Genomic DNA, 16,555 nt, shown 5'->3' with positions numbered 1-16,555 from the left:
TCTAAGTATAATTATTTTTGTCAGGATACAATTTTCTTAAAATTGTATGGATACACATCTTTACCTTGTTAGATACACATGATACCCTACATTGTTAGGATATTTGTTTTATTCTTCTTTAAATGAAAGAGTATATATCAAAGTGAAATTAAATAACTTTCACTTTATTTTCTAGAATTTGCCCTCTTGTACCTACTGCTAAAATGGGAGAAGGCAAGCTAGATACACTCCTTTACCTGGCTAGATACATACCTTTACATAGCTAGATACATGTATATTTGCATGCTAGCTACACTTCTTTAACTTGCTAGATACAGACATTTACCGTGCTAGATACACATCTCTGACATGCTAGATACACTCATTTGCCGAGCTAGATACACTCCTTTACCTTGCTAGATATATACCTTTACATTGCTAGCTACACATATATGGATGCTAGATATACTTCTTTAACTTCTTAGACACCCACATTTACCTTGCTAAATACTGACAAGCTAGATACACCCCATTAGATTGGTTATTAGTTTATTACATATGATAGATACACATCTCTGTCATGGTAGATACACATGATAGATACACATCTCTACAAGAGTTGATGCATTGAGCTGGATAGTGAAATTTGGTTTTTAGGAATTTGGATGGAACTTTATTCACAATAAGAGAGCAAGAAATTTAAAGGGTTTTAGGATAGCCTTATCATCAAATGATTGTCCAGAGAGCTTATTGTGATTAAAATTCCGCTCCTGTCACTTGCAGGGCTGGCAGGCGCCACAGCTGATATTCACGGTTACGGTGTGCTAACTAAGAGTAAATGGTCTAGCTAATCTAAGTTCTATGTCATTTTTATATTGTTGCTGTGTTGGTTGTTTACTTATTTGCTTACTAGACGAAGAAATGGATAATAGGGTACTTCAAAATTGTACATTCTACTAAATTACGCCCATGTCAATTTTTGTTGGTAACCTTGCAACTTGCAGATTATCTCAAGATAGGCTATGTTTGATTTGAATGAAACTCCAGTTTATAGTGCCAAACCCTTTAGTTTAATGGTGAAGGAGTTCTATTTTACAGAATATGAAAAGCACAATGTTCGTGGATTTTTTTTTTGTTAGTTTTGCTACAAATCCTGAAAGCATTAATTCTCATTTGATATACCGATAGCTTTCGAGTCTCTTTTCCATGTCATGATCGTTGGAGTTGCGACTTGTTTCTGTCATGTATTCTTACTACTTGGATAAACGGTATGTGTGGGCATCCTATTAGAAGTTTTTGTCAGAGGACTTTTTATCTGATCAGTAGTTTAGTACAGCGTCCGGAATGAAGTGGATTCCATCAATTGCAAAACCTTGGCTGTGGAATTAGTGACATTTTATAATGAAGTCAAGCAAGTTGGTAACATTTGTTCCCGTGAAAGTGTGAAACTAAACAACCTATTGTAATCTTTTTCACCATATGCTTTATTGGTGAATGATGATTGTCAAACCGCACTAGACATCGCGGGAGCCAAATGATTTACCAATATTGTTCGTTTAATTGAGGTATGTGGCCTCTGTTATTCTGTTTGCCGGTTATTGGTTTATCACTTTATTGTCTTTGCTTCCTAATAGCCAAATGATACCAATGCTTCACTGGGACAGTAGTAAAGTTGTGTTTAGGTTATGTGGTTGGGTTTGCCTTGTGAATTTTGGTTTCAACTTAATGTTTGTTCGATTTTATCTATTTGTTGGTCGATGTGCACAGGTCATGAGCTGAGATGCTATCGATTCATTGAAGTTTGGGTTGTTGGATATCATTATTTTAGCAAATGGGGCCAATGAGGTGTGTTATATTTCCAATAACCAACTCATTTTCGGATGAATTTGTGAAATATGGCTATATTAATTTTTTCTTTCTCGGTTATTTATCCCATGCCTGATGAATGTGATGCTTTCTAATTCTTTCACTGCCCTTCTCTTGTTAACTATTCTTTTTTATCCAGGAAACGGTCGACTTTAAAGACCGTGAAACGTATGAAGGTCTTTTTAAAGAATACTGGGATACAATTAAAGAAAAAGAAGTATTGACCTTGGATGATCTGCATGATGCCGATGTTCAAATAAAAAGGGTGAAAATGTCAGGGGTCAGGCATCTTAAGCCCCAGTATGAGTCGGACAAGTCTATCGAACTGGAGGAGAACAGGGAACCTATGCTTGATGATCACAAATGTGATGATCACGATAGTGAGCGTGCTGTAAAGCCTGTGATAAGAACTAATAATAAGAGGCCCAAAAAAACACCAAAAAGAAAAAAAGGTTCTAGCAGAATATAGTACATTAGTTGGGCTTTGAAATCTCTCATAGAATTCCTTGCAGCTATTGGAGTTGATACAAACAAAAAACTTTTCCAGAGGGATGTGTCTTCCCTCATACATAAGTATGCTAAAGAAAATAAGCTCTTTCATCCCGAGAAAAGGAAAATAATACTTTGTGATGCACGCTTGCGCCCTCTATTGAAAAGGACAATCAACATATAGAAAATAAATGACGCCATCGAAGCTCATTTTCTCGAGGACCTGGAGCAGTCGGAGGATGATGGGTATAGTTCAGGATATGAAGAAAAATATGCTACCTTGCCTACTAAAAAACAGGCTTGGTGGAAAAATATGGGTCATTACACCGTAAAGGGCCGCTTATGGAAAAGTTTCTCGAAAAGGAAGTCATACCAGAAGAACCTAAAAAGATAGAGACTGTTACTAAGATTGTATATAGTAATTTTGCAACCATTGTTCCACAAAACATGAAGCTGGTCTATTTGAAGAGAAGCTTAGTGAAAAGTCTGTTGGAAAACTATGAAACTTTTGAAAGCAAAGTGATGGGAAGCTTTGTGAAAGTCAAGTCGGAGCCAGTTGATCCTAAGTATCCATATCAGCTTCTCGCGGTGACAGGTAATACATACATAAGGCAATGATAAGATACTGATATTACGAGATCTGTTTGTTTTGTTAATCATCTGGTAAGCCTGTCAAATCTCTAAATGGTGTTCAAATATAGGCATTTTTTTCTTATAATGGTGTTTTTTTTTTGTCACATGTGATTTTGTGATTGGATTTTTGCTGTTTTGTAAGCTCAGAATGGTAGTCCGACTAATAATAATACTGTAATTAGCAATCCAGAAGAAGTAGAAATCGTGAGTGGTGGTGGTACTGGTCAGGGTGATGGTCATTAGGACGGTCAATTGTGAGGAGTGGATAGACATATTATTACTCTAGGCACACAAATTAAAAGGCCGGATACACATGCTATCACTAGCAGATACACAAACCAATTTGTGTATCTGGTAGTAATATCATGTGCATCTGGTAGCAATACCATGTGTATTTGAGGTAGTAATATGGGTATCTCGTCTTGCATACCAAGTGATGGGTTGATGGTTTGGGCCTTGAATATTCTTACATACAAGTGATGGGTTGATGATCCCATTCCCCCCTTTTGGGGTTCACCCTCCCCCTTTTAGGGCTTAGTTTATGGGTTGGATTAGGCGGCTCCGCGGTGGATACATACCTTGAGCTACCTAGATATATACACCTCTTTAATTAGCTAGATACATACCTCTAATTGTTTAGATACACTTGAATCAGTTGCTAGATATATACCTCTTTCTAGGTAAACACACTCCTTAAAGATGCTAGATACTTACCTCTAGCATGCTAGATACACTATTTTAAGTTGCTGGATACATTTAATAGTCTAACTTTTTGGATCTGTTAAACATATTAAGACCGCTTGAGTTCGATCGTTTAACATATTAAGTATGGAGTCATTTTTTAATATGAGTCATATTTTGTTGGGTACTCTCCTAACTTTGGTTAGGAATTTAGGATAATTATAGCATTAATTAAAAAGAGGTTAAGAAATTTAACAATAATCCTTCATCATCTAATCAAAAAACACAAAAACATGTTGATTTTTCTTTGAATTCTGGTAAGGGTAAATCTACACAACGTCATCTTCGGTTTTCTTCGCAGGATTTTGAGCAGGAATTAGGTTCTATTGAGGAGAATGAAGTGTTGGAAGCCCCTGTTCAGGAAATTCAGAAGAGTCCAGTTGCTGATCGTCCTCCAATGGTGCAGATTTCATCTGAAGACGTTGCGGGTGAGATTAGTTTCTGGTCTACTTCTGTGTTTTGTTATGTCCTAGGTGCGAACCCACCAAGTAATGTTCTTACTGGGTTTGTTAAGCGGGTATGGCAAGCTCAGGGTGTGGACAAGATTTCCTTCATGCCTAATGGAATTTTTCTGGTTCGCTTCAAATCTAAGGAACAACAACAATTTGTGTTAAATAATGGACATCTTTTATTTGACAACAAACCTGTTATAGTGAGGGAATGGAAACCGGATATTGCTCTGACTAAACAGGATGTGAAACGAGTTCCTATTTGGATGAAATTATTTGATTTGGATGTGAAATACTGGGGAGTGGAGACCCTAAAGAAATTGAGTGGAGTAGTAGGTCGTTTTCTCAGGTGCGATGATGCTACTGCTCACAAGAATTTCTTAGGTTTTGCTCGTATTCTGATTGAAGTGGAGGTGGGGCAGGATTTCCCTACTGCAATAGCCTTCCTAGATGAACATGGGAACCCACAGTCCATTCGGGTGGTATATGATTGGCTTCCTATTTCATGTACTGCTTGCAATGGAATGGGTCATCTAGCAGAGGCATGTAGGAAAAGGGATCCTAAGCCTGTTGTGAAGAAAGTGTGGAAGCCCAGGGTCAACAATGGTCCCAAGCAGGCTGCTCCTAAACAGAAAGCACAGGTGCCTCCAGTTAAGAAGGTCCCTGTGCAGAACATTCCTATAGTGCCTATGGGTATTGTGACTCCTGTGGTTACTCCAAGGGCTCCTGTGGTGGAATCGTCTTTGCCCAAAAGATTCCTCACTAGGATGATGAGGACTGATAGTGGGGAGAAGAGAAGTTTTACAACTGGTGGGGTAGCTCTTATGGAGGTCTTCTCTAATTCTTTGCAAAAAACTAGGAAGGGACTTGTTACTAATAGGCTTGTTGAGAGAGGGGAAACTAGTTGTGCTCATTCTGATAATGGGTAGTTGTGGTGCATGGAATGTGAGAGGTATGAATAATCCTACCAAGCAATATGAAATAAAGAGGTTTTTAGACCAGAATAAGGTGGGGTTATTTGGTTTAGTTGAAACTAGAATTAAGAGTAGTAGTAGAAATAATGCTGGTGCAGCTCTATGGGGGGACTGGTCCATTTGTACCAATTCTAGTCTCCATACTGGGGGCAGAATTTGGCTCATATGGGACTCTAATTCCTATGAGGTGTATGTCCATGATATCACTATCCAGAGTATTCATGCTCAGGTAGTTGATAAAAGTAGTAAGAAATCCTTTTGGTTTACTGTAGTCTATGGGCTTAATAAACTTGCTGAGAGGGAGGAATTGTGGAGAAGCATTAGGAGGTATAACTGTAGTATAAAGGAGCCCTGGCTTATTTGTGGGGACCTAAATGCTATCATGAATTGGGATGAGAGAATTGGTGGGGCTATGGTCACTAATGCAGAGATTCAACCTTTGAGAAAGATGGTTTATGATTGCAATCTGAGTGACTTAAAAGCTCGTGGTGCTTTTTATACCTGGACTAATAAACATGAGCATGGGTCTAAGGTATATAGCAGAATAGATAGAGTTTTATGTAATGAGACTTGGCTTGATGAGTTCCCTGATAGCTATGCTCATTTTTTTTGCCGAGGGTATGTATGATCATTGCCCTTGTTTGATTCATTTGAGTGAGATTAGGCAAAAGAGGAGACACTCGTTTAAATACTTTAACATGTGGTCTCTTTCCCCTGATTTTGAGGAGGTGGTTGCTAATGGCTGGGCTAAGGAGGTTAAGGGCATTCCCATGTTCCAGGTGGTGAGAAAATTGAAGATGTTAAAGGGTGTCTTGAAAACTTTAGACAAGGAGCAGTTTGGGGATATAGAGAATTTCACCCACATTACTGAGATTGCTTTGACCCAGATTCAAGATAGTCTAGTTCAGGACCCTTTAAATAAGATGTTGTGTGATGCTGAATTTCAGTGTGCTCAAGAATTGAAGGAGCTTAGGATGGCTAGGGATCAATTCCTTAGACAAAAAGCTAAGTGTGAATGGCTGAAGCTAGGTGATGATAATACTAGTTATTTTCATGCTAGACTTAAGAGCAGAAGGAGGAGGAATAGGGTCTACCAGGTTAAAGATATGAACAACAAACTATGCTGTACTGAAGCTGAGATTCAAGGGGCTTTTGTTCAGTTTTATCAGTCTTTGCTGGGTACCTCAAAACCTGTCAGGCCTGTAAATGTGAAGGTTGTGCAGGCTGGTAAATACTTGGATGCTAATCATTGTGCTCTGCTCAATGCTCCTGTGACTGCAGAGGAGATAAAATTAGCAATGTTCAGTATTGAAGGGGATAAAGCCCCTGGCCCGGATGGGTATACGAGTAAGTTTTTTTAAGGATGCTTGGCATCTGGTTGGTTCTGATGTGGTTAAGGCTATCCAGAATGTCTTCTTATCTGGGAAGCTTCTCAAGCAATGTAATACTACTATCCTTACACTAGTGCCAAAAGTGGAGGTCCCTGATTCAGTGCTACAATTTAGGCCGATTGCCTGTTGTAATACTGTTTACAAGTGTCTCTCAAAAGTCATTTGCAATAGATTGAGTAAGATACTTCCTGCTATCATTTCTCCTTCTCAGAGTGCATTTATCAAAGGGAGGGATATTGTGGCGAATATCCTGATTTGTCAGGACCTGATAAAGTTATATAATAGGAAGTCTTGCTCTCCTAGAATCATGACGAAGCTTGATTTGCAAAAAGCTTATGATTCGGTGGAGTGGTCGTTTGTGAGGGACATGCTTTCAGCTATGGGGTTCCCTAATGAGTTTTGTAAGATCATTATGTTGTGTGTCAGCACTCCTTCTTACTCTCTTTCCCTTAATGGAGAGACATTTGGCTTCTTTAAGGGGCAAAGATGTCTTAGACAGGGGGACCCTCTTTCCCCTCTGTTGTTCACTCTTTGTTTAGAGTATTTGAGTAGAGTGTTGCTTGTGATCCAAGAAAGCAAGAAGTTTAGGTTCCATCCTTTATGCCAGAGGATTAAACTTACTCATTTGTGCTTTGCTGACGATCTGGTGATGTTATGCAAGGGGGAGAGGAGGTCAATTGAGTTGTTATTAAATGCTTTCAACTATTTCTCAAAGACTTCTGGGCTGCTTATGAACAAAGGGAAGTCAAGTTTCTACTGTAATGGAGTTGATCCCTACCTCATTGATGAGGTGGTGAAGTTGACTGGAATGACTAGAGGTTCTGTATCTTTCAAATATCTAGGGGTTAATGTTTCTCCTAAGAGATTGTCTGTATAGGATTATACCTGTCTGGTGGATAGGATTGTGGATAGAATTAGAGGGCTTGGGGCAAGAAAGCTGTCGTATGCTGGTAGGGTGGTGCTTATACAATCTGTCCTCAGTAGTCTACACAGCTATTGGTCTCGTATTTTCATCATCCCAAAGACTGTTACTAATAAAATTGAGGCCATCTGTCGGGCATTTCTATGGCATGGCACTGACAATAAGGAGAGTCCTTCTCTTGTTTCTTGGTGGGCTATTTGTAGACCTAGGAAGCAGGGGGGATTAGGTCTGAAACATCAGTATGCTTGGAATGTTGCGTTGATGGGGAAATATGTATGGTGGATTGCTAGTAAAGCTGATATCCTATGGGTTAGGTGGGTGCATCTTTGTCTGTCTATATAAAGCAAAAGAGTTGGGTGGATTTTGAACCTAGCATCAATTCTAGTTGGTCTTGGCGCAAGATTTGCCAGGTAAAGAACATACTAAAAAGTCTTATATTTGACAGTAGGGGGGAGCCTTTAAACAATCCCTATTCTTGTATTAAAGGGTATTCCCTGCTGGTCCCTGATGTGGAGCAAGTCAGCTGGTTCCCTTGGATGTTGACCAGGTGTATTGTTCCCAGGCATGGTTTCTGTGTTTGGCTGGTAGCTCACAAACGTCTGTTGACTCAGGATCGTCTGGTTAGAATGCAAATCACTCATCAGAACAGGTGCTTTTTCTGTGGAGCTAAGGAAGAAGATCATGACCATTTGTTCTTTCAGTGTGTTTATAGTCTCCAATGTTTGGGTCTGGTGTCTGCTTGGTGTAAAACCCAGATTCCAGAGAATGAGTGGATATCTTGATGGGTCAAGTGGCGACAGCGTTCTGCAAGCAGGAAGCAGATTCTTGCTCTGATCATTTCTTGCCTGGTGTACCGTCTTTGGCAAATGAGAAACAAGTGTAGACTGGAAGGCGTATTGCACAGGCCTGAGTATTTGGTGCAGGGTGTTAAACAGGAAGTCAGAGTTAGGCTGGGGCATTATAAGTTTAAATGTACCAATGTTAGTGTATTAAGGTGGATGACTGAAATTAGTGCTTGTTAAGGCTAGCTTTATGTTTGGCTGCCTTGCAATGTGTCTTGTATTGGGTCACTTTTATATTCTAATGAGAATACTTACATTTTCCCAAAAAAAAAAAAAAAAAAAGAGGTTAAGGAGCTCATTTTTTCAGAATAAACTATATTCGAGCCTCTGATATGACTATTTTTATAGCCTTGGAAACCACAAACTTTATTATTGCGTCTAGAAATTACCACAAACAAACTTCATTCCAACCTTAAGAAAGCGAAATCCCTTTTCATGCTTGGTACTTCATTTTAGCACTCATATAAAATGATGCTGATATGGTCTCATTTGTGACTACTTGTGATCTTGTGGCTCAATGTTGATAGCATGTTCCTTTTTCGTATGTGTCATTATAACTTTGTTTTCTTTTTTTTTTTTTCCCGAGGGAATTGGATGTAGAAGTTAAGTTAGAGATGAATTTTTTTTAATGATCTTTTGTTGTTTTTTCTTTTCTTTTGCCAGGCTAGCTTATGCCGGTTTCATGTCAACATGTGGCAGCTCTGAGTTCGTATGATATGTACCGTAACTGAGTTCGCAAAGGTTGTGGTGTGCGAAGTCAATTGGCGGTTGCAGAGGTGCGATGCAGTAGAACATATTGATGTTCCAATAAATTTTAGTGTATCTAATTTGTTGTTTTCAATACCTAAGAAGCAAAATTCATCAGGTTAAAGTTGGCCAATTTCACACCTTCAGAAATGCCTCACAAGCCTCGGTTTTACGCATTTTACTGGCAGCAGTCCATGAACACCGATTGTAAACATGTTCTCATTTTAGGATAGCATAAATTGTACAAGGAAAAACAGGTGGTGCTATATCGTTTCCGGCCTTATTTATTTTTGTACTAGTTTGTGTAATATATTAGAAATTTTGGATCTCAATTGTCTCAAAAGTAATTGAGGAAATGATATAAAAAGGGTGCTATTATGTTTTATCATGTTCACCAGCTTCCTATCATGCCATCTCTAGGAGCCCTTGAGAGTGTTAAGAAACTGGGACAAATGTCATTGTGATGTTTTTATTATCGGTTCCCTTTACATATTAATGTACCATTCCGAGTGTGGAATAAAGGAAACTTATATCCTTGATATCCTTAAACCCTTTCCCGTCATACTTTAGGATAGATACTCTTTTAAGTTACTAGATACATACCTTTAACTTGTTAGATACACTCTTTTAAATTGTCAGATATATCTCTTTAACTTGCTAGATACACTCTTATGTTACTAGATACATACCTTTAAAAGGTTATTCGGGAGTCAAACCGCGTAAATGACTTAGTACATTCTTTTAATATATAATCGTTACGTTAGCTCAAGACCCCTCATTGGAGGCACATAATAACTTAACAAGCTCTATTAAGCTGTTGAATTTGCAATGTTTTTTTTTTAAATATTCCCGCAAAATGGAACTATATGCTTGTGCTTAGAAAAGGCGGAGGCATAAACATGAGAACTCAACAACGAACACCGTCATTATCATCGAACACCGTCATTATCATATTACTTAGTCCAGATACACATATCAGTGCTGACGTATTAACCCAACAACGAACACCATCATTATCATATTACTTAGTCCACCTTATTTTGAGGCATTCCCGCTGCTTTTGCGCTTAGTCGTTGCCTTGCTTTATATCGAACCATAGATGTTAAGAGTTCTCATCCTACCCCTCCGTCTATGTCCAACATTTCAAACCCTCTTCGTAGATCAGGGGCTGCTCGTGGTTCAACCATGGTCCTCCATGCATTTAAGTCATAATTACATCTCTTTAGCTGGCGATTGAACTAAATGAGGTTGCTATCAGAGCATAACGAAGGGAAGGCCTGCCAAAAAGAATACATCAGATATTAATTTGCTACATGATGAAGACAAATGCAGGTCGAGGAAATAAATGAACTGTTGTAGCAGTAGTTCAACCAAAAATGACCAGGCAAAAAGCACATAGCCACCAATCAAAGATGTTCAACAAACATCGCTTGCTTCATTCTTGAAATAGGTGTTCTATGGTTGACACATTCTAAATAAGAAAATGTCGGCCAAATCACATCGAATGACTGTCATATTTATATTTGTGTCGCGGTAGGAAAATAACCAATGGAGGAAGCTTACCATTTGTAGGTACATCAAACCAAGGCTATAGATGTCAAATCTGCCTGGCAAATTCAGCTGTCAAATAGTAGAAGAGATGTGTGAAATACGGGTGAGCCGTTCATTTGTATTGATCCAACAACGAACACCGTCATTGTCATCGACAATAAGGTGGTGACGCGCCGACCACCACTGCTCTCAATGTGGTGGTCACCTGAACGACCACAAACACTTTTGATTCGAAGCCTACATTACCTAGATACACATATTACTTAGTCCAGATACATATATCAGTAATATTCATACATGTATTTGGTGACATTACCTCATGTATCCATCCCCAACGGCCCAAACTATGAGCTACCACCAATCCACCATAACCCATTCGACCCGAAGCACTGTCACACCCATTCGACTTGTTCTGTTACCACTTCCAACCACCCAGAAACACCGCATCATCGTCGACATTCTTCTTTCGGCACCACCAGTTGACCCGTAATTGGCTGGCGAAGAGATTTCCGAGTCCAAATTTTCCGATTAGGCCATAATTAAAACTTTTTATCGAATTTTTACTTTGTTTTCAGTAGATCTATAGTTAAAATCACAATTTTTAAGAGTGCTGGCAATGTTTGTCATCGTCGGCCGCATCAGCTTAAAAAAATAGGGATTAAAGTTGATGAAAGGTAGGTACGGGTTTGAGGACAGAGAGATAAGAGGTTCCGCCGGTGCTTCGGTGATGCCGCCGGTGCTCCGGTGATGTTGCCAGTGTTGTCGGATGACTTGCACTGAATGGTGATGGTGAGGTATCAGTGAATGGTGTTCGTAGTTTTCCTTTGGAAATTATTCTAAGCCCTTTATTGATCTTATCCAATGGTTACTGATAGAAGGGATTTTTGAGTTAGTTCGTACGGTTCGTACTGAACTCTAGTTCGCACGGGATCCCGCCTATATATATATATATATATATATATATATATATATATATATATATATATATATATATATATATATATATATATATATATATATAACATCGGTATAAAACACCTAATAATATAAGAATTAAGTACTTACAAGCTTTTTCTTAATCAGTCTATAAGGACTTATGGAGTCATGAAAGACGCTCTCTTTCTTTGAATTGTTCTCTAGGTTCTGCTTACTCATAGTCTTCATAAAATGAATTGTATCGAGTAACTTAAGCATATTTCATTACTTATTAAGTGATTACTAATAAAGTGATCCCAATGAGTCGCAGATAAATTACCTTAAACTTGTCAGACTGCCTATAAGCAATAAAGTTATACCAATATTGCTGGCTGACATACCGATACTTCTTTCTTGGTGGTTTCTTGTTTATCTCCCCGATCTTTTTGTTGAACAAGTGGTTCCAAGCAACCTTTAACTTCCATGCTCTGAAGGATTCCCCTATCTTTTGTTTAGGTAACCATTAATTTCTTGGGGGACAGTGTAAGCTGCCTGCATATATGGTGAGTATATTTGGTTAGTTTCGGCTAATAGCACATATCGAATACTAAGATAATTTCATCTCACTGCATTTATTATTATATATACATACCTTTATTCTCCCCCATAGCTTTTCCTCCTGGTCTTTACTCAACCGATCGATACGCGGCAAACCGAGAGGCACATACTCTCTTACACAACAACCAATTCAACTCACGAATTTTGAAGCAAATATACCATCTGGCAGCCCCGTTAATTTATCCTATTCAAGTTTATTAGGTATCCCTCTCTTTATTGCTTCTAGGGAAACCCTATGGCTCCTTGGCCCAGTATCCGATTCCAAATTATTCCCATCACCTGAATCTTCTTCGTTTGACCTTTTCCCATCTTTTCTTTTCCGCTTTCCATCCATATCTAAACCAGAAATTAACAACTACTAACTTTAAGCATTAAGTCGACATAGCAGGAGCACCGCTGTCTCAAATAAATGATCACACAGTATACCTAAAAATATAGGTGTTGTTTAACACACAATATACTTAAAATAATAGGTGTTGTTTAATGCACAATAAACCTAAGATAATTAGGGGATAATATCACAACTAAAAAAGAAAATAAAGACATTAAGTTAATGAGACGAAGGAGTAGGGTTTATTATTACTTCTTCAAAGAGGAGAAGTCGGCCCCGATATGGCGATGACAGAGGGGACGTCAGAGGCAATGGGGATGGCGACGACGGCGACGACGACGATGGAGAATAGTAGTGGTTCTAGGGAAAATCAGTGTTCGAGGGTTTTAAGTGAGCGAGGAGAAGGTTTGCATGTGTGTTGGTTGAAGAATTATTTAATTGAAACTAATAAACACGGGTTAAGTGAAACCGTCTTCTATATTTTACAATATGACCACGACTGACTATAAATCCGTAATTGTTTTCATTATAATACATCGGTTGGTGTGTAATCGTTGTCATTTATCTTTCACTGTGTCAAGTTTTTCCTGCAAAAAAAAAGCATCTTCCATATTTGGTACTCCGTATTAAGTTAGTACAAACTTTTTTCCTCAATTAGGCAACTGGGATAGCAAGTGGGGGAAAATGGAAATTCAAGACTAAATTATACACAACCCAATGTAATTAATGCATATACTAAAAACTTTTTTCCTCAATTAAATACAAACCAATGAGTAATTAATAAATATACATTAATCAAATGACCCAAAATATACTACGTCATAGACAATATTTCTTCCCATTAATGATGGTGTAGGAGTCTATTTCAACTCTGGTCTTTTCCTCCAAATCCGACATCACTTTCGATGACCTAAACCACCATTGACGCCAAGCTTTTGTTGCTTCACTCATGGTAGATACATACCAATCGCATCTGGGTAATATATAACTCCACCATCAAATCTTCAGAAGAACCAACTTCGAAAGCCGATGAATTCTCATCTGTACCTTCAAGAATTATATGTTTAAGGGGGAACTTAATGAAATGGAAAGGACATTGTTCCTTTAACCTTTCTCGTAACGCAACCATTTTCTTCTCGCTTTCAATATAGCTCGGTTGACGACGCAATTCCCTTAATCTTTTATTTCCTGCTTCTTCTGACAACTTACGATCCCTCTGCACCCATAGACTCATAATATTTGTACCTTGGTTAACGACCATAATTTTGGAACAAAATTAAAATTATAGAATCACCCACCAATAATGCAGTGTTGATTCAAACCCACCAATAATGCAACGTTGATTCAATAAAAAAAATAACTGAACAGTCCGTGCATTGGTCAAATCAAGAATAATGAGAAATATTAGCCACGACTTAAAAAATAACGTATGGTCAAACAATTAATTTTTTTTAATATATTGAGTCGTATGGTCATATCTTACATGTATTTATTTTTTAATATATTGAGTCGTATGGTCAAACAATTAATAAACGGTGCACGTTGAAGTTAGAACGTCACGATTGACAACGGTTGTAGGTGAACCGTTGTTAATGAATAAATTTACAACGGTTGTAGGTGAACCGTTGTTGATGAAGCAATTGACAACGGTTGTAGGTGAACCGTTGTTAATGAACAAATTTACAACGGTTGTAGGTGAACCGTTGTTGATGAACCAATTGACAACGATTGTAGGTGAACCGTTGTTGATGAGTATTATGTAGCAGCAATCTTGATCTTGATTACTGACAGATCTACGGAGTTCAAAAAATGGAAGCAAATCAAACAAACATAACTCAACACTTTCAAAATGATCATTTCATTTAATTTTAAACAAATATATTACAACATTTATCAGAAATCAAAAGATGTATAATAAGCCGGAACAACCCCGGTTAAGCGTAAAAACCGCTTCTCAACCTGCCACCAATTACGCCACTCTGGTATACCGCTAACTTCCAGGCCATTGGCTTCATATTTTGCAATAACAGATTGAATATATGCAAGGACACGACTTGCATGTGGAGATAAGGTTGGAAGAGTACAACTCAACATATCTCTGGTTACAGCCAAGTTGTGAGTAATAGGCCGACGAGGGTATGATGGTGATGATGATGAGGCTTGGTTGACAAGCCGGCCTGCTTCACGCCTCTTAATTCAATAATTTCGTTGATGTTCAAGGGATACTTTGATTAATGGGTGTTGATCGGCGGAAAGCCCGGCGAGAACCTTCCCATCATCTGCAATCGTTTGTGTAAGCCATTCTTCGTTGTTGATAAAATTATGGTTCATTGCCATGTTGTTTCAAATTTATGTAATGTGGATGAAATATTGTGATTTGAGTAATGAATGTTAGTAAATGATGCTTTAACATTTATAGTCACATTTATAATTTTTTTCAAAACCATTGGTAATTAATTTAATGTAAAAGTTGACTTATTAACAAATACTTATAAGTGTCGTTATTAAATGCATTAAACCGTTGTGATACGCTCCTTATTGATGGTCAGATTTAGCGTAGTGAAGGGGTACAAGTTGAGGCTGATCCATCCCTTCCTAATAGCATCGACCTTTTGGCCAGGAGTGGAGATGTGAGCCACCACGTCCTCGCTAAGACCAAGACTTTCCTTTATTTTTGGGAGGTCAGCAAGGATAAGCTTGGAATCCCAATCATTGGGCGATTTCAAAATACATCGTGAGGGGAAGAGTTCATTGGATTCTAGATTGATTGGGGAAGAAGACGAAGACGAATAACGAGTGTTTCTTTGCCCATAACTAACAAGGGTGAAAGGGGATGGAGATTACCTGAAAACGGGGACTACGGGATCGTTAAAAACGGGAAGGATGAAGATGCAAGAAGGAGAAGGGTTTAGAGAGATGGGGGGGGGGGGGTGTTCTAAAATTATGGACGAGAGAGAAGAAGATAGGCGGTTGGGTGTATATATATAAAAAAGACATGGGGAAGTGGGATAATAATTGGAGGGAGGTTGGAGTAATGATGAGGCGTGTATGAGAAGTTGAGCAAAACACGACGCAAATCAAATTAGTTAATTTCTCCCGCTCAACAACTTGAAGCGTGTCTCACAAGAAATTAGGGGCAAACTATTTGGGGCCAATTTCTACATATGTGGGCCAGGGCAATTTATGCTAGTCAATTGGAGCTGGGATGAGAAATTGACGGGTCACGGGTTGCAGAAAGCCGAGGAGCTGAGTCAGGCCCATTAGTTAAATGATTGCATACAATATCTTGAGGGGCAAGATAACTAAACCCTATTAGGGTCACACTCTATATAAGACGGAGGGAAGGAAATGAAGATTCATTCACATGTCAAGCTACAACCCTAATCTAAGCAAATACCTAGCAATAATATTGCCATCTAATTCCTCCTATACTCATGACCTAAAATTATACGATTGCTAGTGGATATATTGGTGGAATTCTGCCTCTCCACGCGGTCCTTTTCCTCATAGGATTTTCCGCGCCACCAAATCTCTTGTGTCAATACTTTAGGTCCTTTACTATTTCCATTACTATCACTCTCATACACGTACAATCAATCAAATATAAACGAAATACACGATTAATGAATAAGACCACTCTAACCCGTTCTCTATCAATTACTCGGCTAAATTTACCAAAACATCACCTATGGCAAATTTGAGTAACCATTCTATCTGCTTCGTTTTTTTTTTTTTTTTTTTTTTTTTTTTGGGTTAACCACTTGGTATAGTTTGGAGTTGAGGCAATTAGGAGCGCAAGGATGGCTTCTATCCACTTCGCACAAAACATGATTTCTTTTCTAAACCAATTGATAATTGAAGTAATAGCTCTTTGATTGAAGTTATCTATTTTCACAAATAGATATTATCAGATAAAAGTTCTTACTTAAGACCATCTTAATTTAAAATGACTCATGTAGCCGAGTTAAATAAAGGTGAAAATGAAAACTTTGAAGTGGACCTCTTTAATCTGAATTAGCACTAGAAGTCTAGAATAATGTTATTGTGTAAACTGGTGTAATATCATCATAGGGTAATTATCCCCTTTTCTCTCCTATAAAAGCACCA

General features: G+C 38.3%; 1 protein-coding gene and 1 long non-coding RNA gene across 2 annotated transcripts; one reads left to right on the top strand and one right to left on the bottom strand.

Moving 5' to 3' along the window:
• The first annotated feature begins 1,617 nt into the window (after positions 1 to 1,617).
• On the top strand, positions 1,618 to 9,389 carry LOC141646107 (uncharacterized). Its single transcript, XM_074454163.1, has 6 exons — positions 1,618 to 1,674; positions 1,780 to 1,824; positions 1,985 to 2,313; positions 2,358 to 2,365; positions 2,633 to 2,929; positions 8,950 to 9,389. The coding sequence occupies exons 1-6, from the start codon at positions 1,618 to 1,620 to the stop codon at positions 8,952 to 8,954; spliced, it is 741 nt and encodes a 246-aa protein (XP_074310264.1). The 3' UTR covers positions 8,955 to 9,389.
• Positions 9,390 to 9,845: 456 nt separating this feature from the next.
• Positions 9,846 to 11,434, bottom strand: LOC141588351 (uncharacterized). Its single transcript, XR_012519786.1, has 3 exons — positions 10,901 to 11,434; positions 10,597 to 10,830; positions 9,846 to 10,310 (listed from the first exon to the last, which is right to left on the bottom strand). It is a non-coding gene; the product is annotated as an uncharacterized LOC141588351 (long non-coding RNA).
• Positions 11,435 to 16,555: the final 5,121 nt, after the last annotated feature.

The sequence above is a fragment of the Silene latifolia genome, chromosome 1, assembly GCF_048544455.1.
Source record: "Silene latifolia isolate original U9 population chromosome 1, ASM4854445v1, whole genome shotgun sequence".
Taxonomy (NCBI): Eukaryota; Viridiplantae; Streptophyta; class Magnoliopsida; order Caryophyllales; family Caryophyllaceae; genus Silene; species Silene latifolia.
This window is presented reverse-complemented; position numbering and strand designations above follow the sequence as displayed.